Source organism: Periophthalmus magnuspinnatus, chromosome 20 (genome assembly GCF_009829125.3).
Source record: "Periophthalmus magnuspinnatus isolate fPerMag1 chromosome 20, fPerMag1.2.pri, whole genome shotgun sequence".
Taxonomy (NCBI): Eukaryota; Metazoa; Chordata; class Actinopteri; order Gobiiformes; family Gobiidae; genus Periophthalmus; species Periophthalmus magnuspinnatus.
The window spans coordinates 16419851-16442514 of record NC_047145.1 but is presented as its reverse complement, the minus strand read 5'-3'; the positions used below and the strand labels follow the sequence as shown (position 1 = coordinate 16442514).

Sequence of the window (22664 nt, the reverse complement as noted above, 5' to 3'; positions counted from 1 at the left end):
TGATGGATGGAACAGTAAGTGGCATGCACTTAAAATAGATACTGGTGTTCAATTATTAAGATAGCTAGATAGCTCTGTAATATTTTAAGAGCTGGATGTAATAGCTTTAAAGAAAACAATTCTGAATTTTATGGTAAAAGCAAATGTTCATTGAGTAATATAGCCAGAATTACTTTTGGATTTTTTTGAACGTTTCAGACATGCCACCAAACGACAGAAGAAATACAAATTGGCTAAACCTAGGACCTAACCTGGACTAGACCAAGGTTAGATCAGGTCTAGATCGGGACTGAACCAAGCCTGGGCGGGTGTAATTTAGGATATTTTACTACAGTCCTATTCATTTTATTGTGGCGTGATATTACGGAGTTGTTTTATGCCTTTATAATCCTTAAACTTTAGTCTGTTTACTTGTTAATTTGTAATGCCTTTTTACGCTCAATCAGAACAAATGAGCTGTCTGCCTTTGAGAATGATGTACTTGGTTTTGCTTCGGTCAGTGAGTCAGCTTAATGCAATCAGACTCGTGTATTCTTTTTCCTTGTGCCAGATCCTCTGCAGACTCATCAACAGCCTTTATCCGAGAGGAAAGGAGCCCATCAAAAAGATCCCAGAGACACAGATGGCTTTCAAGCAAATGGAGAAAATATCACAGTTCCTCCAGGCCGCTGAAGCTTATGGTGTGACCACAACAGACATCTTTCAAACTGTGGATCTATGGGAAGGTGATGTTTCTTTAGCATAGCAGCGTTGGCATTGTTCTTTTATTCATTCATATACTTGGAGAGTTAATGTGACTAACATTTAATATGATTGGATAGGAAAGGATATGGCCGCAGTGCAAAGGACACTAATGGCACTTGGGAGTTTGGCTGTGACCAAAGACGATGGATATTACAAAGGAGATCACGACTGGTTTCACAAGTACGTTTATAGGGTACATGATTAGGTTGGTCTTATCAAGTAGTATTTCTCAAAGAGGTGTGTACAAGCATGCTTGAATGAGGGGACCAGTGTTATAATGCAGATGGGACTTACAGTTGGAAATATGGTACCTTAAGATGACGAGATTTTCTTTATTCATAAAAGGATGGTTTTGATTAGGGTTGAATGAAGTATCTTAAAGGTATCTTACATCAGTTACATCATGCAGCTTTTCAAGGAAAAGGTCTGGAATGTCCCACAGTATTTATTTAACTTATTTATTTCCGTTGAGAAAAGCGTTTGACGTAACCAGACCAAGTTATAGGTCAGATCTGTGTAGAGGTGACCTTTTTGAGCAGTGAAATCATCTGCAATTGAATAACTGCAAGAGGGGTGAGTTTAATGCTATACAGTTTTGCATTCCAAGCAACTCAATATAATTTCCATGAACATAAGCCCGCAGCAGACCCCCCATCCAGAAAGTTACATAGTGCACCTTTAATTGGAGTCAGACACCAGAGAAACATTTGCTACCTAACCACATGCTTGTATACTTTTTCTCAATAGCCACATACTTAATTTAAAATATAAAGTAGAGTGAAAATAAAGCTGTATAAACATGTGCTTAGAGGTAAAAGTCAAATGTAAAATCTGTCAACTGTTGTAGGAGTGAAGACTTTGATGACTCTTTGTCCAGTTGACAGATTTTACTTTTGGCTTTTACTATGAATCAAACCTGGATGACTGAAGGATTACACAGACAGGTGCTTAGAGGTACAAAAAGATAACACAAAATTATGGATTGACAAAAATACCTATTAGTTTGTAAAATTTGAAGCGCTGGCTGTTCAATTCCCCTTCTAATCAGGACATAATGTCATTATAATGTCATTATGTCCTGGGGAAAAACACTTCATAAAATCCTCCAGTGGCTGTGTGCACTGGGATGTAACTACATTAGTGCTTAGAACATTATAATTTTGCCCTGATGAAGACAGTATAAAGGTCAAAATACGTTGGTATCATATATGTTGGTCACTTTTTTACTTTACATCATTGCATTGGATCAGTTCTCCCTTTTTGCTGCATTTCCTTGAAGAGCATCTGATATTGTTATACTGACTATGGGCTCCACTGTGTGCTAGCCCTGAAGCACTCATCTTTCTCTGAGTTATTATCATTTTACTATTTACAGTTTTGGACATACATTCAGAATTGACATTGATAAGGACATACGTATAAATATGTGTAATGTGTACTTATGCTATATTTTTTTGTAGGAAATCCCAAGGCTACAGACGAGAGTTCACAGAGGAGCAGCTACGCCAGGGCCAGAGCTTGATTGGGCTGCAGATGGGGAGTAACCGTGGTGCTTCTCAGTCTGGTATGACAGGCTATGGTATGCATCGTCAGATAATGTAGACTTAAGACCACTCTGACTACCTAACCTTATTTAACAACTGCTCTGCTTGTAGCTCTTATTTTTACTAATACCACAAGTGTTGTAGCCCCAAAGCCTTCCTCTTGCTATGCTAACCTCAACTTCCCTGGAATTGCTGCTTTTTTAAACAAAATATTTTAAATGATGTCAGATTATTAACACCAATCAGTGCTGTTCACTGTTAATTTCTTGCCTAGTTTACTCACAGGTACACCAAGATTTCCAAATAACAGTCTTGTAAAAGCCATAGCATGCTTTGTGTGTCATGGTAGATGTTAATATACAAATATTTAACATCACACATCCGAATAATACAGTTAACCCAGTGAATGATATTGCTATCTTGTCTGAAAACCTCACATGTTGCTTGGTTATGACGACAACACATGGGTGCTAATCAATTAACTTCACACAAAACTAATTAATTTTACATTGGTGCACTGTTGTTTTTGTTATATTTTGTTTATAATGTTTTATTTATTTATGTACAGTAGCCAAGATGATGTATTAATAGGTGACATTTGGAAAGTAAGATATTGCTTGAATGTGCGCTAATGTGTCTTATTTGGTATATTTTGGAATACATCTCTTAATGTCTGTGGTCACTCTGACTGTTAATGAAAATGAAATTAAATGCCAGTCCATGTCATGTTGTGCTTTTTATTGCTAGGACTGACCGTGTGAGTGTGTGAGTGTTTTTGTGAGTGTTTTGCTCTTATCTCTGGTTCATGCTGCGGCCCCTCCCACATGCCCCTCCCTCCTGTGTCTACTCATGTGCACAATCTAATAAAGGGGCACATGATGGCACAGTCGCTTGGGTAACAGCCAGATTTTTCATGATAAACTTGGTCAGACTGTTTCCATTATTGCTGAGTGTGTGTGTACATAATCGATTAATAAATAGTAATAAGAAACTTTTGTTCTACTAATGCTTGGAGTCTAAGTTAGGGTAAGAGCTTGCAAAAAGAAATAGATATTAAAAAAACACTTGTATTGTGAGTGTGTGAAATTACAAATCCTGTTGTGACAGATGCAATAGGATAAAAGTGAGATATTGTACTGTAGAAGCACTGAAACACTCTGTGAATCTTTGCATGTCCCCTAAGACCTTAGTTTATATTTACCTTCATGCTTCACCAAGAACACAGGTGATGTGTAACAGGCAGGGTAAAAGGAATAAGTAAACCAAAAACTCAGCCCACCAATAAAAGAACCTTGAGGACGAGCACATTCTTGTTTAAATTGCTCCTTTCTTGTGTATTTTGGGTTAGGGCAAATTTTGGGTTAGTGCACATGTTCAGTGTAGAGGCTGCTTTTTGATTTGAAGGATATGTTGGAGAGTACTTGCTCACAACGTGAAATATCACATTTGTGACAATATGGAAAGCAAACTTTTATATCTGAGAGTCTGTGCTACGCTGGTTTTAGTCTTGTTTGCTGTCAGAGGTGTTGCACAAGAAGAAATGCAGAGTAAAGGTTGTATTTGTGGATATCCTGGGATCCCGGGAGACCCAGGACACAATGGGATGCCAGGTAGAGATGGCCGGGAAGGACTCACAGGCGAGAAAGGAGATAAAGGTGAGTTTTTATGATTTAATACAACTGTATCAAAAATGATATTGAATGTGTTCTTAGGAGAAACTGGTCCTATTGGATCACCAGGAATTGGGGGCCAAAACGGAGACAAAGGGGATACAGGTAATTATCAAATATCAATATATAATAAACAGTAATTCTATAGAAACATTGCACATACCATTTTATTGCGTGTATGTCTTTCCTACAGGTGCAATTGGCCCAGTTGGCCCCAAAGGTAAAAGAGGGGACAATGGAGAAAGAGGACCTCCAGGTAAAATGGGCCCCCAGGGGGTCCAGGGGCCCATAGGCCTTAAAGGAGACCAGGGAGAGATTGGACTGCCAGGACCAAAAGGACCTACTGGGGCTCCAGGGCCCCCAGGACCAGAGGGTCCCAAAGGGGATGTTGGGCTAAGAGGGGACAGGGGCATTCAAGGCCCACTGGGGCCCCCTGGTCGTCTGGGGCCTAAAGGGGAAATTGGGGTTCCTGGACACAAAGGCAGCATCGGCTATCGGGGGGAGAGAGGATCTCGAGGTGATAAGGGTGAGAAAGGTGAGAAAGGAGAAGCATTTGCAATATTTAAGAGTGCCTTCTCTGTGGGACTCACTGCACAAACTAAACTCCCAGCAGCCAATGCACCCATCCGGTTTGACAAGATTATTTACAATGTACAGAATCACTATGATGTACAGACAGGGAGATTCACATGCTCTGTAAGAGGAGCTTACTATTTCACCTACCACATCACCGTTTTCTCCAGAAATGTGAAGGTTGCCCTTGTTAAGAATGGGGCAAAGATCATCCATACAATGGATAACTACCAAAGCAGCGAGGACCAGGCGGCAGGAGGCGCTGTACTGCACTTAGAGGCCGGGGACAAGGTGTGGTTGCAGGTGGCTGGAGGGGAGCTCTTCAATGGACTATTTGCTGATGAAGATGATGACACCACTTTCTCTGGGTTTTTAATTTTTGCTGATGAATAAATATTGTTTCTGCTCTGGCAAATCTTCTCACAATTGAATGTGTAAATTATTGTCACATTGTCAAATATAACCTAACTTTTCTTCTAGTTTATATTTAGGCTTGTTTACTTTCTTGACCGTCATCAATAAAGAGAAAGTAGTCAGCCTGCGTGTTGTTCTGGTATTCAGGGATGGGCAGGACACAACAAATACCTTCTGAGTAATTGTTTGGTATGATACAGTCATAGTATAGAAGGAAGAGCGCAGCGGCATCTGGAAGGGCCAGTCTTTTTGTCCTCCAGAATAGCAGCAGGAGGCACTTATTTTTCCCTTCAATGAAGTACGACTGCTGGGGGCGGGGTTCCGGGGTTCCGGTAAGCGTCCATTGGGTCTGGATAGAACGTTTTTTCTGTGGTTCACCAATGCAATCCGCCCTGACCACAGAAGCTCCGCCCCCGCGCAAACACTGCAACAAGTGCATTAGTGATGCTGGCGAACTCAAGCTTCCAAGAAGAAAGATCTGCTTTTAATGGGGCCCAACAGGGGAATTGTTATCTTTTCCCAACTAAATGTATGTCAGATTTAATTTTCAGTTCGTATTTTGTGATATGTATACTTGTTTTGGCGTTTTCTCTAGTTGATTTTACGCACACGGGTCTCTGGAGAAGTTTATCAGTGAACCGTATGCTAAGTTGCTAACGCAGTGTGTTCAAGGAGTCACCAGCCATTTCTCTGGCGATGTTGCGGCGAAACTAAGAGACGCTTTTGTTTGTCCCATAACCAGCATGAGTCTGCGAGGCGGTGGTGAGAGAGACGTGGGAAACCTTTGCGCCGTGGAGCGACTTAGGGGACTTTACCATGGATAAACAACAAAAACGCAAACACTCCGTTGATGTTGGGAAAAGGTGGATGCGGGGATAACGTGGGCGACTATGAGCAGGGTAAGTCAAATATTCTTTGCTGCTAAAGACACAGTTTAAAGTGATCTTATCCCAAACTCTGTGTAGCTGCGGAGAGGTTCAGTCCTGTGTTCTTGGATAAATGGGACCAGGGGGGGTTATTGTGGCGCATTACCCTCTCTGGTTGTTATAGTGATGTGGGAGATGCCAGGCTGTGCAGGGAGTTGGTCAGAAGGGGCTGTGAGATTACAATTGCTGTCAATTAACGACAAAAACAAATCAAAACGAAAAAGCACTCTTTTTAATTTCTTCCTTTTTTATATCTTTGATTTGCTTTGCCTAGAATAATACTTACTTATACTTTCAGGGTTTCAGAGATTTATTAGTTTATGGTTTCAAGATTGCTTTCAGTTTTACTTTTTTATTACTTACTTGACCCAGCCATCCACGTAGCTAATGTGTGAACCACTTGTTATAATTGATACGATTTTATTCTTCTTTATTCAGTTCCGTAGTTTTTGTTGTCAAACCCCCAAAACTGTGGCCATTGACAACCAAGGCAGGAGTGTTTTGTCCCATCTTGTGATCCCTACACAGTGTGTGGTGTTATATTTCAGGTTGTCTGCCTTTTATGACAGCCCACTGCAGATCGGGTGAGTGGGACACTCCCAGCTTCGGTCTGTACCTGGGCTTCCCACGCTTTGTAGCCGGAGGAGCCCCCTCCTCTACCTGTTTCTGAGTGATCAAAAATGAGGAACTGGGTCAAGGCCAAACGTGACACCTCAATGAGGAAACCTGACCTGGACTAGCACATCTCATGGCTCACCTAGATCTACATAAGCATACATGTTTATGCATGTATACTGTGGCAGATGACATAATTCATTTTTAGGTGTGGAATGCTGCTTTTGTGCCCCTAAAATCTAGGGTTCACATAAGCCAAAATCCCCCACAGGGAGTTTACAAGGCTTGAGTGTCACTCTCTGTTGCAGCTCAATAGCCTGGTTGTCTTCCTGATTAGGCTATCATGTGTAGATGAAAACAGTCCTATACACAGACTGGTAGAGCTCCTCTAATCAGATTATTACTGCCTTGGTAGAGGTATAGCATACAGGCACAGTCAGTCCTTTTCCGTTTCATCTTGGGAGGGCGGGTTGTTTTGTACCAAACTGAAATTTAATTCAAATTTGTGTCATGAAATATTGCTTAATTCTACCCACAAGTTGTGGAAACCAAATTACAAACACATTGGCGTACACTGTTTATCTTAGATTTCACTCTAGATGCACTACAGTTTGCACTCTGATTAAAGCTAATCAACCAACCTGTCGTTTGAGATACAGTCCGAGGAAGAATCTGGACATGACTTTTTTTTTTTAACTTTGTGCATGCTCTTATTTGTATTTGTATTTATTCAGTGTGTTTATGTTGCACTTTTTCACCGTATCAAGTTCCTAGTTTGTGAACTGTGTTCACAGACTATGGCAATAAAAGTCTTCTGATTCTGATTCTGATTCTGATGTACCGAGAATGATGGGAACATTACTCCCTCGTCCTCCCTGTCTGCTCATTTAATGCAACTTCAATGTGGACTAATCAGTTTGATCCTTCCCTGAGGCGGGACATGCCTCTGCACAGGTGAACTATGGGAAGAGGGTCACTTTGCACTGTGTGTTTATGACTTCTTGCATAACTGCCTGGGGGATCTAGCCAAACAGGAAGGGAGTAAATGATTTAAATGCATTCTTCCCTTTTTCTATGCTGTGTGTTTTTGAGAGCAAGAGGAATGCTCCTGTCGCACATGTGTTTTGAGAGTGCGTGCTTTAGATTATGTCTGTTTATGTTTATACATCTCGTTGTTGGTACTTGCCCATGCTCAGTGCTGGGACTCTAATCTTAGCCTGGCTCCAGTGGGCTGTGCATGTGTGTGTGGGGGGGACTCGAACTCTTAATTAACCCTGGACCAGCCCCGTGTACTGCTCCTATGTATCACTGAGCACAAGGAAGCTGACTTGTCATAATACAGCTATAGCAAATGACTCCCATGCTGCCTCACACTGCACAGAGTAAAGTGAGTGCACCTTGAGTGCTCTGGTCACGAGCTGTACTGTGCCAAACATTAGCTCAGGCCAACTGTGACAGTTGGCGCCGGGGTGATTTGGCAGAAAGGTGTTGAAAGAGGCGACAGTTGGTTAAATGTCTGATATCATTGCTTGAGTATTCAAAACAAAACCATGCCCCTGAAAATTTGGAATCCTTTCTATGTCTCTAATCTTTGTGAAGGAATGGTTGATGTCATCTTTTCCCGGTCCTTACTTGTGGTTCTGCAGCTGCAGTGGTGAATGTACAAGAAGACAATTGAGGAGAGCTGTGAAAGCAGCACATTGTTGGTGAGCTGTGTTGACTGTCTGTCAGCAACCGTGCTTGGCAGCGGTGGCTCTGTGTTTACATAAGTCCCTGTGATGGAGAGGCTGCTTGAGCTGACAGCAGATTCCACTGAGAATTTGATGGAGAAAGCCCATCTGCTCCTGAAGGCATGACTCACCAATCCTGTCCACATGGCCACCTTCAGACTGTGTGTGCTCAGCGACATTTAGAGAGATTTTAAGTATCCATTGTCAAATAATGTGCAATTTAGAGATTAAAATAACTACTGTTTTGAGCAGTTGCTTGAGCACTAAATGTCTTGCCAATATCTGTTCGTGGGATCCATGTTGATGAATGAAATTATTAGGCATTTATTATACTTTTGTATTTCCTTAAAAGTAGCTGAAAACATTAAATCATTGCTCTTTTGATATTCCTAAGAAAACTATTTTTAAAATTCTCAGGAAGTTGAAATCCCAAACCTCTCCTCTTCTTCATCATCATCTGAGGAAAAACTGGTGGGTAAATTATTCCATTAATCACAGTGGATTAGCGAGTTTCACTGCTTAGTCACAAAGCTCCACTTCAAAGTCCCTTTTAGCCTCTGCACTGAATCACACACAGACACTTGGTTTACTACCCTCATGAGGCCTCAGCTCGCCTCTGACATTCAAAGACAGCACCAAGGACAAATATCTCAAACTGCTCCTTCATCCATTTTTGTTTCTATAAATTTTTTGTGGTTAGGTTTTATTTTTATGTAGCCTCATTAACAACAGAAAAAGCAGTTGCTTCTGGATCTCAGTAACATTGTACGATTTCTGTTTTTTCTTGTTTTTCAGGATGAACAAAAGGACAGAGTCTTGTCCACGAACGAAGACTCTTTTGTCCACACCTCCAGAGCTGACCCTGTGATTCGCAGTCGTCCCCTCAGTGACCTATATCCATTTCAGAGCAGTGCTGAAAGAAACGCTCCCTATCTTCTGTCTGGGTGTAGCGCCTTGCTCCAGCCTGTGACTGTAGGTCCACACACCGAGGAAAACCGATCCAATGGCATCAGCACCTCGGCCTGGTCCAACCCGCTCAAAGCTCAGCCTGAGGTTAAGCCCTCCAGAATCATGAGACTCTTTTCTAGCTCCGGTGCCACATCAGCCTGTGGTCAAGATGGCAGCGGCGGCCTGCAGTCCTGGTCAGGAATATCAGGAATGGGTGTCGTGGACTCATTCAAAAAGCTCCGCTCCTCTGTTCTCCAGGGCATCCAGAGCAGAGGAGCTACAAACCTTAATGGGGAACATGTCCTGTCAACTAAGCAGGAGACTGTTAACAGCGGTGACCTCAGACTAGATGTAGAAAAACAGTTTAACAATGAAGGAGTTTCTGTGACAAATGGAAACTTTTTAAACCAAAAACTTAGCCAGTGTGGCTCTGATAATGAGGACTTTGATGAGGAGGAGTATGAGGAAGTAAATGGACTAACACGGAACTCGCGTTGCTCTAGGAGTATCCGGCGAGCATATGGAGCAGGACGCATCTCTATTTTTGATGTAGAAAAGAGTAAAGTGACAGTGGGTGGCAGGAGAGAAGCTGTGGACAGTCAGAAAACGGATCTTATCCAACCTTTGTCTCAGAGAGACAACGTTAGTGAAGGCCCTAATATCAAAGTGCTGAGCAGGCTAAGCAAAAGTGCAGAAAACCTCCACATATTCAAGGCCCCTTTTAAACGCAAAGCTCCGTCCCCAGGTCATTCTTTGTTGTGCACTGATTCACAAAACAGAGGCAGGGCCAATGGGACCTCACACATCCACAGGACCTCCAGCACCTCTTCTGTGCACCTCTCTGCCGCTGACCGCAGGGGCAGCCCTATCAAAACAAAAGGCCCCATGAGTAAACTGGTAGGCAGCATGACTGATCTATCTATGCGGCGGCGGCAGAATCCCTCTCCCAGCCCCACATCTCCCACGCCCATGTCCCCCCTGAGTCGCTTGCATGACAACTACTCTCGACGCCTGCCTTGTGTTCAGAGCACAGAGCGACAGCGCAGACCCTCTCCCATCAGAGCCAGGGTTCTGCCTGTCGAAATCCCCCCAGAAAGTGACATCAGCATTCACCAAGTCCTCATCAGCCCTGTGAGTTTGAGAAACTCAGAGAAAACAGATCTGTCCTCCCCAGGCCCTCTCTGTGAGTCGGTCAATCCATCCTCAAATAAAAATTGTCACCACATGGACACACGTGAAGTACCTCCACTGGACACGCATGACCGAACAAGCATCCAAGACCTGACCGTCACTTCACTACTCAACCAGGCACGTATTTTAAAGTCATGGTAATAGCTTTTTGGAAACAAAGAAAAACACAAATAATAATGCTTGATAAATTAGCACGTAATAATGCAATAATTATGTTTATTATTTTATTTTTACCTTTTCAAAGAAAGAAGAAATAAAATTTCATGCTATATCTATTTTTCAGTTTATGTTCATCAAAACTATCAACATTAATGCATCCAGGTGATGGTTTCATTCAGAACAAAAATTACATCCCAATTATATCCCTTTGAAATAGTTATCTCTCCTATTTCATGTAGAGATCTTTGAATCCTGCTTGAAATCCCTTGTGGACGTGTACATTGTCAGCACGAGACTCTAGTTTTACTGGTTACAAAGTCTTCTTTAATGACAAATAAATGATAATGACATAATTGCCGCAGTATTCCGCTTTCTATCTGCAGAGCTTGTACTTATTGATATAGGACTTTTGACTTGACAGTTTGCCTTCTCAGTGCCATGTTAGAGACACCCTGAAGGAGCGCCACAGTTAATGATTAGACCCTGTTTATGATTAGTAATCCTTGTACTCAAATGCTTCATGGTCTCGCAGTTAAAGCTAAGCTAAGCCCCGCCTCCCCTCACCTTGTGCCTCTAACTGAAGCTCAAGGAGTCAAAGTCCGAACTTGCGGCCTAGGACAGTTTGGAGGCCTATGTGGATTTACGGGATCATAAACATGCAGGGACAGTTGTAATGCTCTCTGAGATTTTGGATGCATGAAACTGACTTGAGATGGAATCTGGAAATGTCAGAGATGTTGACTTTAGAGTTTAAGAGAGATCCGTTGTCCTAGAGAGAGTTCCGCTGGGACAATGGTGCTTGCCTACTGTGTGCCTTTTCGCTGTATATGTCAAGAACCAGACCCAGACAGAGGAGTCCCAGAGGTGAGGACTATAGCTGCTTTCATGAAAATGGCAATATATCCAGATGAGTGACTATGTGCCAGTATTTAACTGTTCCTCTAGTACTCCCTGAGAAAGTATGAGCATGAGCAGTTAATTGTGTAATATTTATAGAGTTACTTCTGCTGCATTTGTTTGTTTTTGATAAGGACGTAGCCTGATTGTGTTCAATAGCAGGGACCAGTCACTGTATGAACTATTGTATAAAATGAAGTTTCTCACGAGACTTCTGATACACTTCATTCAAATTCATTTCAGTGCCAACCAGCCGACAGACTTAGTTTTTTTATGACTCTTTTCTTTTGGTTTCTGATTAACTAATGCTCTGCCCAGAAAGCACAATATAAGGCACATACTCTATCTTTGAACACATCACAATTTTTTTTTTACAATCTTGAGTTTTAAATTTTACTGTTTTCTCAGGTAACATCAGATAAACATGGGAGGGAAACCCTTCTTCAAAGTGAGGAACTCTCCCCCACACCCACCAGCACCCCCCCTGTCTCCCCTATGAGCCTCTGCGAATCGCCCACATCTCCCACAGACAGGCCCACATCTCCCACAGAAGAGCACCCAGCAGACACCTCTGTGCAGCGCAGGAGACGAGGGCGGCACCCCAGACTGCGGCCAGTCTCGGACTATGGCCAGCTTTCACAGAAGCAGTGTATTCCTGAGGAGCTGCTATGTGATAGGGCAAACGGCATGTTACCTGATTGTCATGGTAGAAATGTGTGTGAAGCAGGCAAGAGCACAGAGGACTCCTGTGTGGACAGTGACACTCAGCTGACCAGGCCCCGGCCTATTTCAGTGATTGGAGTCTTGGATGTGTTTGGTGGAGAGGAGAAGGGCGACCAGCCTCCCTCTGTAAGAATCCAGTATATTTACTTCTGTAGATGTAGCGTATTCTTATTATAATCACAGTCACACAGTAGTTCACACATTTTGTATGTTTAAGGACAAGGAGCTGAGATTTGAAAATTAATTTATGAATGAGTTTACTATCCACTTTTAACATATAGAAGTAAAAAGTAAATCCTGTGCCTTGTTAATATTTTTATGATTCAAAAGGATAAATGATAATCTTCTTTCTGTCTCAGCCCCTTCCTCGGCCACCCATCCCGTCGCACCGGGTGCCCCCCTACAGAGCAGTGTCTGCCAGGTTTCGCCCCTCAGTCCTGTCCCAGAGCACCCCCATCGGCCTGGACCGTGTCGGACGGAGGAAATTCCACAGAGTGCTCAGTGGTGAGAAGCAGAGCTTGTGTGACTATCATTTGTTGAGACTTTCAGTTTCAGATATGGAGTGCATGAGAGATGGGGAATTTGACTTTATAAAATTAATGTTAATACAGTTATTTATAGATGCTGAGTTTATAATTGTACTAATTGTACACATTACTGTATTCCAGATGGCATGTCACAGTGTTCGGTGACTCTTGATGACAGTGTGAGTGAAGAGGAAGAGGAGGGAAGTTTTGATGAGCTCACTGATGTTACTCCATATCTGCAGCCAGGGGTGGAGCTCTCGGTGCTCAATGAGGTGAGGCAGAGGACAGGACAAGCGTCCGAGGCTGTGATGCAACGATATTGATCTCAACTCGTGCTTCAGCTGTGAAAATGTTGATGTTTGTTTTGAGTTGTTGCACAACTATCCATAAACAAACTGTGGCAGTGCACTCAAGTCTAGACATAATCCCACATGTTGTACATGGGCTTATGCTGCTTGTAATTGTAACTTTATCTTATCTGCGTGTTTCTCAGTGGATAAACTCTGGTCATGCCGTGTACGCTGAGGCTCTCTGGGATCATGTGACCATGGAGGAGCAGGAGCTGGCCTTTAAGGCTGGAGACGTGGTCCGTGTCCTGGATGCGTCCCACAGCGAGTGGTGGTGGGGCAGGGGCCCTGACAGGGAGGCCTGGTTTCCCTCATGTTTTGTCAGGGTAAGTGGACTGCTGACCTCTTGTTTGTGTGTCTTTCTTTTGTGAAGAAAAACAAACTGGCTTGGCTCCAAACAAACCCATGTGGCCCTCTTGACATACTTTAGAAAAGTTAAGTTGCAGTTTCTCAAATGGTTTCTGTGGCAAAATGGCTGATTGACAGGTAGGACTTAATTACTGTGTTACTGTGGTGACATTATTTGATTGGCAGGTTAAATGACTTGTACAGAAGCAGGTTTAGCATACAACCACGAACCACAAAATCTAAAAGTCCTTTTTTCTGAGGTGCCTCCCTGTAATGATATAAAAAAATGGGCATATGCCACTTTTTTAGTAGCCCTGGTATAACATGTTTCAATTCTTCAATTATTTTTAGGTACGCGTCAACCAAGAAGACTCTAGTACAGAGAGCGTAGAAAGTGTTGCAGATCAAGAAAATCCAGCACCTAAAGATTCCCACCACAGCACCCACCACAAGGAACAAATGAGAACAAATGTGGTCCAGGAAATCATGAACACAGAGCGCATCTACATCAAACACCTCAAAGACATCTGTGAGGTAAGCACAATAGTGTTTTACAAATAGGGCATTTCTCAGAATTGGTCAGACCATGTCCAAGTAATTTCCCTTGTGGATCAATAAAGTTGACCTAAATCTAAGTCGTGTCATTTTCAGGGTTACATTCGTCAATGCCGTAAACATCCAGATATGTTTACAGAGTCACAGCTGAAGACTATCTTTAGTAACATTGAAGATATCTACAAGTTTCAGAGACAGTTTCTTAAAGATCTTGAGAAACAGTATAATAAAGACCAACCCCACCTCAGTGAGATAGGCTCCTGTTTCCTACTGCAGGTACATGATAATAACATGTAGATATTGTTGATGAGATATCCATATTTGGATGTTATTTAATTTTTTTTTTTTTATTTCAGGGGGAGGGTTTTTCGATCTACTCTGAGTACTGTAACACTCACCCAGCAGCCTGTGCTGAGCTCCAGCGCCTCATGAAGTCTGGACGTTATAAGCACTTTTTTGAGGCCTGTCGGCTTCTTCAGCAGATGATTGACATTTCAATAGCTGGGTTTCTACTAACACCTGTACAGAAAATTTGTAAATATCCTCTGCAGCTGGGAGAACTGCTTAAATATACTCCCAAAAATCACAGGTAAGGGATAATGCGTTCACACAGTGCGAAATATGCATCTCATAAGAATATTAGAAATGTTTGATTTTTCACACATTACTCCACAGTGACTACAGCGGAGTGAGTCAAGCCTACGAGGCAATGAAGAACGTAGCCAGTCTCATAAATGAGAGGAAGAGGAGGCTGGAAAGCATTGACACCATTGCTCACTGGCAGGTGTCTATTCTGCACTGGGAGGTGAGTTTGACTCCAGGTAACACATATAATAATACTTAATATAATACATCAGTGTGATTCATAAAAATGTTTTGTAGGGACCAGACATTTTGGAACTCAGCTCTGACCTCATTCACTCTGGTGAAATGACTCTAATCATCCGTTATGGCAAAATGCAGCAGCGCAGTTTCTTCCTCTTTGACCACCAGCTGGTGTTCTGTAAAAAGGACATCCTGCGCAGAGACCTGCTGCACTACCGTGGGCGTCTGAACATGGACCAGACTGAGGTGCTGGATGTGCCTGATAGACGGGACTCGGACCTGGGACTGACTTTAAAAAATGCCTTGCGGCTGAGAAACGCCTCCACACTGGAATTCATGTGCATGGTCTGCTGCAAAAAAGCACAGGACAAACAGAGGTGGTTAGAAGCCTTTGCCAAAGAGCGACTTAGGGTCAAGGAGGATCAGGAGATGGGTGAGTGAGCCTAGATCTTTGTGTAATACAACTATCACTGAACACAGTTTAATGCAAATTTATTCATATGCTCTTTATCAGGGATGGAGATCAGTGAAGAGCAACGAAAACGGGCCATTGTGAATGCCAGAAGAGCCAAACAGGGGAAGTTCAAATGTGAGCCAAATAATTTCTGATAACATTATTTTCATCTGTTTCAGTAGTAGTTACTTTTTTCATGTTCACCCTGCAGCTCTTGGATACTCCGGTTCTGTCCCGCCTCACCACCATAACATCCTGCCCCTGCACCAGCGCCACATCAGCATCCCGCCCAGTGTGCCCCAGCAGCAGGTCTTCTCACTGGCTGAGCCGCCCAGGAGGAAGCCTTACCACCTGCTCTACAGCATCACCCGCAATGCCTTTTTCCGAAAATGAAGAACCTTTCTTTTGTCCGTCATCTTTTTATCTGTACCATCCTTGAAGTCACATGAACACTTTATCTTTGTACATTTTGCTTGTGAATGTATGTGAAGTCGTGCCTTAAGTGTTGTCTTTTTGTTTATTGTTTATGTCTGTTTTATTGAGAAGCTGCTCACACACCCTACACATATCCCGTCCCTTATTATTAACTCTAGATGCAGTGTTTTAATATTGTCCTTTGGTTTTAGTGTATTTTACGAGGGCTGGATCCTTTTTGCTGTGACTTTTCAGCTCTGAGCAAACCAAACACCCAAAGGATAATCAAATTAATAATTGTTAACAATGTAAATAAAACTCTTGTACAAACATCAGTTGGCAGAAGTCTCTACTTTTTACACTTGCCAGAAGACCATACTTCTCCACTTGAGCATATTAGCCACATTATAGATAGCTAGGTGTATAGGCCTTTATGACATTGTCCAATCCTATACCTTGATGAATTAATTATTAGTAATACGACATAGGACTAAATCAGCTAAGATCTTTTTCCCTGTTACCTGGCTGTGCTGAGTGATCAGGTTTCACACACCTGTTACATGTCAGGTTCAGTGTGCTGTCTGAAAGCACCCAGTCCACACAGCCAATATACTGTCTTGATACAAGGCAAAATATAGGTGTGCTTAATAATGTTGCTGGGGTCTTGTTGATGAAGACTTGAGGGCTTGTGTGTCATGTTCGTGTCATGGGTGAGGAGAACGAGGAGAACAAAGAGAAAGAGGCAGCGAGTGGAGGCAAGGGTTCAACTTCACAACAGGACTGCGTTAGTGTGAGTACTGCTACTATGTGTATATAGTTGTATATAGTTACTATGTGTTATATAGTTAACCCTAAAAGACTAAAAGGAGCATTATGTAACTTTTATGGTGTTTCTTTCCATGGGTACATTATTTCTGACCCTGGAACACTACCATATTTTTTTCTGAATGTTACACCATTTTTTTTTTTTTTTTATGAATTCTAAATGTAAGCAGGCTGTCCTCTCAACAGATCTGACAGGTAATTTGGCCTGGTGGCAATTGCTTGTCTCCATGAAGATGCCACACTCTGGCATTATACTTCAAAACATTACATACTGCACCTTAACAGTATCTAAAAAGTAGCATGTCATGTAACCAACCAATGTTTTGAAATGCTCCAATACAACCCAATTTATAGATTAGGTACAAAAATGATCATGTTATAATGTATTGTCACTGTGCCGTATGGGATGACCATAACTGAATAATGCATGCTTGTAACTCAATGAGAGGAGTATTGCATTTAATAGTTACGGTTTGCTGTGGAGCTTTCTGGTTATAAGCAACAAGAGATAAGGTCATTGGTAAGTTTGTTCAGATAAACACAAGTGAAGACAACAGCTGCATTTGGAGTTGATTAGCATTTTGTGCAGCCTACTGTAATGCTAACTGGCTGGCCTGGATTAGTCACTGTGATAAGACCAGAATGGAGGCAGCCAGTTTATGCTCCAATGGGCTCTAGTTATCCACCTCATCTAGCTTTCAAAGGAGATGGATGACCTTTGACCCTTGTTATACACAACTATACTGTTAAAGACGCCTGGTACTTGGTGATACTAGCACCAGCTATACATCATAAATTATATTCAGCAGAAGTAAAGCTGCCTATTTGAATGCCTTTGTTAAACGCACTGTAAATGCCATTGCCCTTTGCATAATATTATCCTGTTTATCTCTATTGCTTTAGGTCAAAGATGTGTCTGTTGAAATCTCCACTGTGGACCGGGCCCTGCAGAGGATGTTCAGGAGGAACAGAAGGCGCAGACAGAAACCAAACAAATTCACAGAGCTGTGGCTGCGTCTGCTTAACGTCCCTCACATTGCTGTCATCATCGCAGCAGTCATGTTTGTGGTTGTGGTCATCATTTGGTCTCTGCTCTGGGTCTTTATGTGTAAGCTCTATTTGTTATCAGTATTGAAAAGCGGAGTAGTTAAACTTGCATTGTTATCAGTTTGCACTAGAGCAACTGGTGCCCCACTTATTGTATTGTTTATAGACAGATGTGAAATCCAAAATGTATTAGTAAACACATATTATGAACATATGCATATTAGTCTTAACTCAAGTTCATGTGTATTTTTAGTGTCTTCTTGTAAATAATTATTGTTTTGTTATTACATATCTGTACAGTTCGCAGAGAAAGCAACAGTGGAGCATATTTCGCCGGCATGTTTCGTGTTGCCAATGTGGAGTTCATCCCAGAGTACCGACAGGTTGAGTCCCATGAGTTTGCATCCATGGCAAATAAAATACAACACGTGGTACGCGCTGTGTGTATATTAATTTCATAGCTGTTGGTGCTTGTCTGACAGAGTTAATTGATGGTATGTTGTAGGTGAGTTATGTTTACAAGCAGTCCTCCGTGTCCAGACTCTACAAGCAGGCTGTAATTTCAGACCTCAGGTACAGCAGATGGTAATTTTGTTTAGTTGTTATCTTATGGATCCACCTCCTTAAATGTTGTTTGTCTCTTCCATGTAGTAACAACAACAAGGGTGGTGTCCTGGTGCACTTCTGGATGGTGTTTGTTGTTCCTCGTTTGAAGACGCCGGCCGTTTGTGAAGAGTGTGTCGGGGCCATTTTCAGGGACTCGGTTTACACCAGTCTGCAGAACCGCTCCTCCGTGGGCTATCTGCTCAGCCTGCCAGTGGATCTGGACTCCATCCTCATCAACGGTACCTATTCTGTCAAATGCACTATTACATTACACTGTAAAATGCCAGATATGAATGACAGTAGTTATTATATTTATTTTAGTGGTTCTATGAGAGCTGCCCCACAGTAAATAATGTTTTGAATTGGGGTGTGACAAAATCTCATGCCACAAGATCTTGCAAAAAAAATTAAAAAAAAATTGCCACAACACTATGTACATATGCGGAAAATAATCTTGTGAGGTTTTTTTTTCATTTGCATTGAATAAAAAAAGTGAACCTTGCTGAGTTACACCTCTTTAGAAGCTGTAGTTCCAAAACACAATTCTACAGTTACAGCAAACATTTTTAAAGCATGAAGCCAAAACTGTGACCTGAACAATACGATTTATTTGTTATAAATTATGCCAAAATCTCGTCTTGTTTTGTGGAAATTATGCCTCATCCCATCCCTAGTTTTGAATATCTAGAAAATACTTTTTATACATTTATTATTTATCTTTGCAGCAGTCCAACGGTCTGATTATACATCCATTGCAGCAGGTAGACTAAAAAAACATGAAATAGCAATCTGAATCTTGTCTTGCGCCACTAAGTTCCTTTCTACATTCCCAGGTTCACAGTGTATTGAGAAACTATATGCCAACCTTCCCGGAATGAGGATTCCTCTAAATGTGTTCTCATCATGGGGTGGTGTCAGTTGCCATGTAAAGCTGACCGCTGCTCCTGGGTTTCTGATCCGACTGACAGTCAGCTCTTTCCTTGTTCAGCCAACAGACTGTGTGGATGATGGCCTGGTGGTGTATGACGCTCTGCTGCCCATGAGGGGGCGCATTCTGCTGCGGTCAGGGCCTTTTCACACCACACGCTTGGATTATTTCAACATCAGTCTTTATAGTTGGTTATGTGATGTGCCTCAGGTTGTGTGAGCCAGTGACCGAGGCTTTCTCCCTGGTGTCTACCTCCAATGTGATGTTGTTATCGTTCACTATGACAAGTGGGAACAAGAACTTCAGGGGGGACTTTGAGGCCATCATTGAGGAATGTATGATTCAACAAGCTATTTGCACTACAGCTCAACCCCTGTTGAAGTGCATGCGGGTGTAAAGATATGATCTTCTGTTTCTCTGTTATTTATAGTATGTCTGTCTCGCATTGAGATCAAGTCACATCCTGACTTTACTGGTGATCTCTACAGCCCCTTCTACCCCAGTCTACTGCCCCCACAGTGCTCCTGCACCTGGACATTTCAGGTACTGCAGCACTGTAACAATGCAGTCAAAATTGTTAACTGCCTTTTATGTTGGTGCCTGTGATTTTTCATTATATTGCAGACCTACAGTTCAGCTTTGGGAGTGGCTCTACATTTCAAAAACTATGTTTTAAAATTGAAAGACATGAAGGCTTGTGACCAAGGCTGGTGGAAAATCAATGAAGTGATGTAAGTGTTCTAACAGGTATTCTATAAAATATTTGGATACACAATATTTAACCATTGGACTAATGCTTATGTTTTTCTCTATAGTTACTGTGGGACCTATGTAGACCACAGCACAGTGTTTCGGATCAGTAACCCAAGTCCAGAGGTCGAGTTTCGCTGTAGCTCTCGTACCTCAGTTCAGGCTTTTGAGGCGTCTTACACCAGTTACAATATCAGCCAGCGTAAGTGGCACAAAAATGATTATTTACAGTATTAATCCCTGTAAATATTTCAATTGAATGATTGATGTTGTGTTGTGTTAGCCTGTCCAGAGAGCCACTTCCTGTGCACCACCGGTCTGTGTGTGGACAAAGTCAGACGGTGTGATGGCCTGGACGACTGCCAGGATGAGAGCGATGAAATCTTCTGTTGTAAGTTATAATAATCTAAAAGAGATATCAACTTTTATGAGGCCTTAAATTAGTCTAATTATGCTTCATGATCAGGTTCCCGTAGAGGAATTTTCCACAATATTTCACCCCCCCCCCCTATCGTGTACACTGGTCATATGATTATTAGTCCATCATATTCAGGCCGGGATCTGGGAATAGTCGTTCAAATTTGAGCTCTCTAGGTCAGTGCCCATGGTCATTGAAGAAAGAGGAAATTAAAAGTTTTTGCCTCCGTGCTACACAAAAAACGTATCAAAAAATTGGCTAGTTATTTCAATAGTAAGTAATAAAAGTAGTAGTAGTAAGTAGTAATTTCAGTAATTTGTCTCCTCTCCCTCCCTCTTGAGTCAGTGGGCATTGGACATTCTTGTGACGTTCATTATGTAAAATGTTCAGGTCAAAAATACAATCATTTTGTCGGAAAAAAAAATCAAAATGACAATACCCCTTGCCAGTAACTGAAGACACATGCTTTTTAAATACCATAAAAAAGCATGTGTCTTCTTAAAATGTTTTGTTTGAACATAATATTGTGTGTGTTTTAATTGCTTATGTCTTCATAGCAAGACCATCAACTAACTGTGCAGGCAGCGGTTCTCTTCACCCTCTGTTTGTGTGTAATGGAGAGAGAGACTGTTCTAATGGAGTAGATGAGATCAACTGCACTCAAGGTACACGTCTAACCTGTTTAGTCCAGTGAAAGCCTGCATATGTGTCGCTTAATAGTGTTTTTCATTTCTTTAGAAACTACCTGCTCAGGCATAAGCTTCCAGTGCAGCAGTGGGCCCTGTATCCTGAAGAAAAATGCTAAATGTGATGGTGTTTTTGACTGTAGGGACCAAAGTGATGAGAGGGACTGTGGTGAGACCTCTGTTCCATTAAGTGTGATGATGTGATAGGACTATGCTGTTCAAACTGTTTTAAGCAACAGTGTTGCTGGGGACAGACGGACTTTGATGACTCCATACAACCTTCTAGATATGTGAATTGGGTACTTGTGTGGACAGAGTGGTGTAGTTGAAATTGATAAGTCTTCAAGTATCCCTCTCATGTGTGCTCAAGAATGTGGCGACCCCTCTCCGGTAAAGAAAGAAGCCTCATCTTCATCTGAACGCATTGTGGGTGGGGTCAACTCGGTGGAAGGGGAGTGGCCGTGGCAGGTCAGCCTGCTCTTCTCTGGGAGCATGTACTGTGGGGCCTCAGTGCTCTCTTCTGATTGGCTCGTGTCAGCTGCTCACTGCTTCAGCAAAGACAGGTCAGCCAGTACTACTCACACACACACTTCCTCATACTTAACACATTTAAACAACACAACACAAAAGTACTTTTTTTCTAACCACTATATCTCACAGGTTGTCGGACCCACGTCTCTGGAGAGCTCACCTGGGCATGCTGAACCAAGGCAATGCCAAGCATGAGGCGGAGATCCAAAGAATTGTAGTTCACAAGTATTACAACGCATTTACCTTTGATTATGACATTGCACTGCTGCAGCTGAAGAAACCCTGGCCACCCACCCTCAGTGCCCTGATCAAGCCTGTGTGCCTGCCCCCTCCATCCCACACTGTTACAGACAGCCACCTTTGCTGGGTCACCGGGTGGGGCTACCGCTCAGAGGGGGGTGAGTCAGCTGTATGCTGTCAACAGAAGTAGTTCATACAGTATATAGACACATATTTGGTGCAGCAAATTAACTAACAATTGGAAAATTTCCTTCCAAGAAATGTGCTTGACAGTCATAATCACCTGTACAGTGGAGCACATATGGTTATACTACTAGTGATACAATGACTCAGACATTATCTAACAGGTGTGGAATAAGGTTTCCTAATTATATTTGAATTGCGTGTATACACTGTTTAGAAGAAAGTCAACACCCTGATTTATTTGGATTAATAAAGGTATCTTATGATAAAAAAAATGTTCAAACATGATGTAAATCACACACACATTTCTGTTGCTGTGTTTACCTGTATCATTAAGTTGATATTCTCAATGCAATGTTCTTTCAGACAAAGTGCTGCCCACAGTACTACTGAAAGCACAGGTGTTTATCCAAAGCCAGACAGATTGTAAGAAAAGCTACAGTCTGGCCTCTCCTCGGATGCTGTGTGCAGGAGTGCCCTCTGGAGAGCAGGACGCCTGCCGGGTCAGTCCAATTTCACAATGTGTGTGTTAGTGCTTATTGGTGTTTAGGTTGCTATTTGATATTTTGCTGTGTGTTTCAGGGTGACTCTGGGGGTCCTCTTTCGTGCCAGGAACCTGGTGGTGGTCGCTGGTTCCTCATTGGCATTGTGAGCTGGGGGCTGGGCTGCGGCCGACCCAATCTGCCTGGAGTCTACACCCGGGTCAGCAAGTTCACCTCCTGGATTTACAGCCATATCAGCTGACACTACCAGACTATGCATTACCAATATAAGACCTAGTCCCTGCTTGGACCAAATAATACAACTAGAGCAATAACATAAATTATACAGTATAACATTTTTGAC

General features: G+C 42.3%; 4 protein-coding genes across 5 annotated transcripts in view; all 4 read left to right on the top strand.

Annotated features, from left to right (window-relative positions):
• tagln3b (transgelin 3b) overlaps window positions 1–3009 on the top strand; it is a 3969-nt gene extending 960 nt beyond the window's left edge. Inside the window, exons 2-5 of the mRNA XM_033986202.2 lie at window positions 1–14; window positions 551–725; window positions 822–924; window positions 2205–3009. The exon at window positions 1–14 is cut by the window's left edge and continues 197 nt beyond it. Coding sequence (XP_033842093.1) covers window positions 1–14; window positions 551–725; window positions 822–924; window positions 2205–2346 — 434 coding nt within the window. The 3' untranslated portion in view covers window positions 2347–3009. The remainder of the gene's footprint in view (window positions 15–550; window positions 726–821; window positions 925–2204) is intronic.
• A 638-nt stretch (window positions 3010–3647) lies between these two features.
• c1qtnf9 (C1q and TNF related 9) lies at window positions 3648–4950 on the top strand. The gene is made up of 3 exons (XM_033986309.2): window positions 3648–3943; window positions 4001–4063; window positions 4152–4950. The coding sequence occupies exons 1-3, from the start codon at window positions 3745–3747 to the stop codon at window positions 4922–4924; spliced, it is 1035 nt and encodes a 344-aa protein (XP_033842200.1). The 5' UTR covers window positions 3648–3744; the 3' UTR covers window positions 4925–4950.
• Window positions 4951–5368: 418 nt separating this feature from the next.
• spata13 (spermatogenesis associated 13) lies at window positions 5369–15939 on the top strand. Of its 2 annotated transcripts, XM_033986160.2 has the most exons (14): window positions 5369–5474; window positions 5688–5844; window positions 9012–10472; window positions 11820–12260; window positions 12494–12638; window positions 12803–12933; window positions 13155–13334; window positions 13708–13890; window positions 14008–14187; window positions 14268–14500; window positions 14587–14716; window positions 14794–15169; window positions 15251–15325; window positions 15402–15939. In XM_033986160.2, exons 2-14 carry the CDS (start codon window positions 5836–5838, stop codon window positions 15581–15583), a joined length of 3726 nt encoding a protein of 1241 aa, XP_033842051.1. In that variant the 5' UTR covers window positions 5369–5474; window positions 5688–5835; the 3' UTR covers window positions 15584–15939. The 2 variants fall into 2 exon arrangements, with proteins under 2 accessions (XP_033842051.1, XP_033842052.1); XM_033986161.2 differs by lacking the exons at window positions 5369–5474; window positions 5688–5844; window positions 9012–10472 and adding an exon at window positions 10923–11378.
• Window positions 15940–17401: 1462 nt separating this feature from the next.
• On the top strand, window positions 17402–22618 carry tmprss7 (transmembrane serine protease 7). The gene is made up of 17 exons (XM_033986210.2): window positions 17402–17537; window positions 17777–17907; window positions 17982–18049; window positions 18128–18321; window positions 18808–18843; window positions 18916–19144; window positions 19221–19345; window positions 19441–19553; window positions 19635–19741; window positions 19826–19962; window positions 20044–20151; window positions 20736–20843; window positions 20917–21033; window positions 21235–21427; window positions 21525–21793; window positions 22185–22321; window positions 22401–22618. Exons 1-17 carry the CDS (start codon window positions 17489–17491, stop codon window positions 22560–22562), a joined length of 2283 nt encoding a protein of 760 aa, XP_033842101.2. The 5' UTR covers window positions 17402–17488; the 3' UTR covers window positions 22563–22618.
• The last annotated feature ends 46 nt before the right edge of the window (window positions 22619–22664 follow it).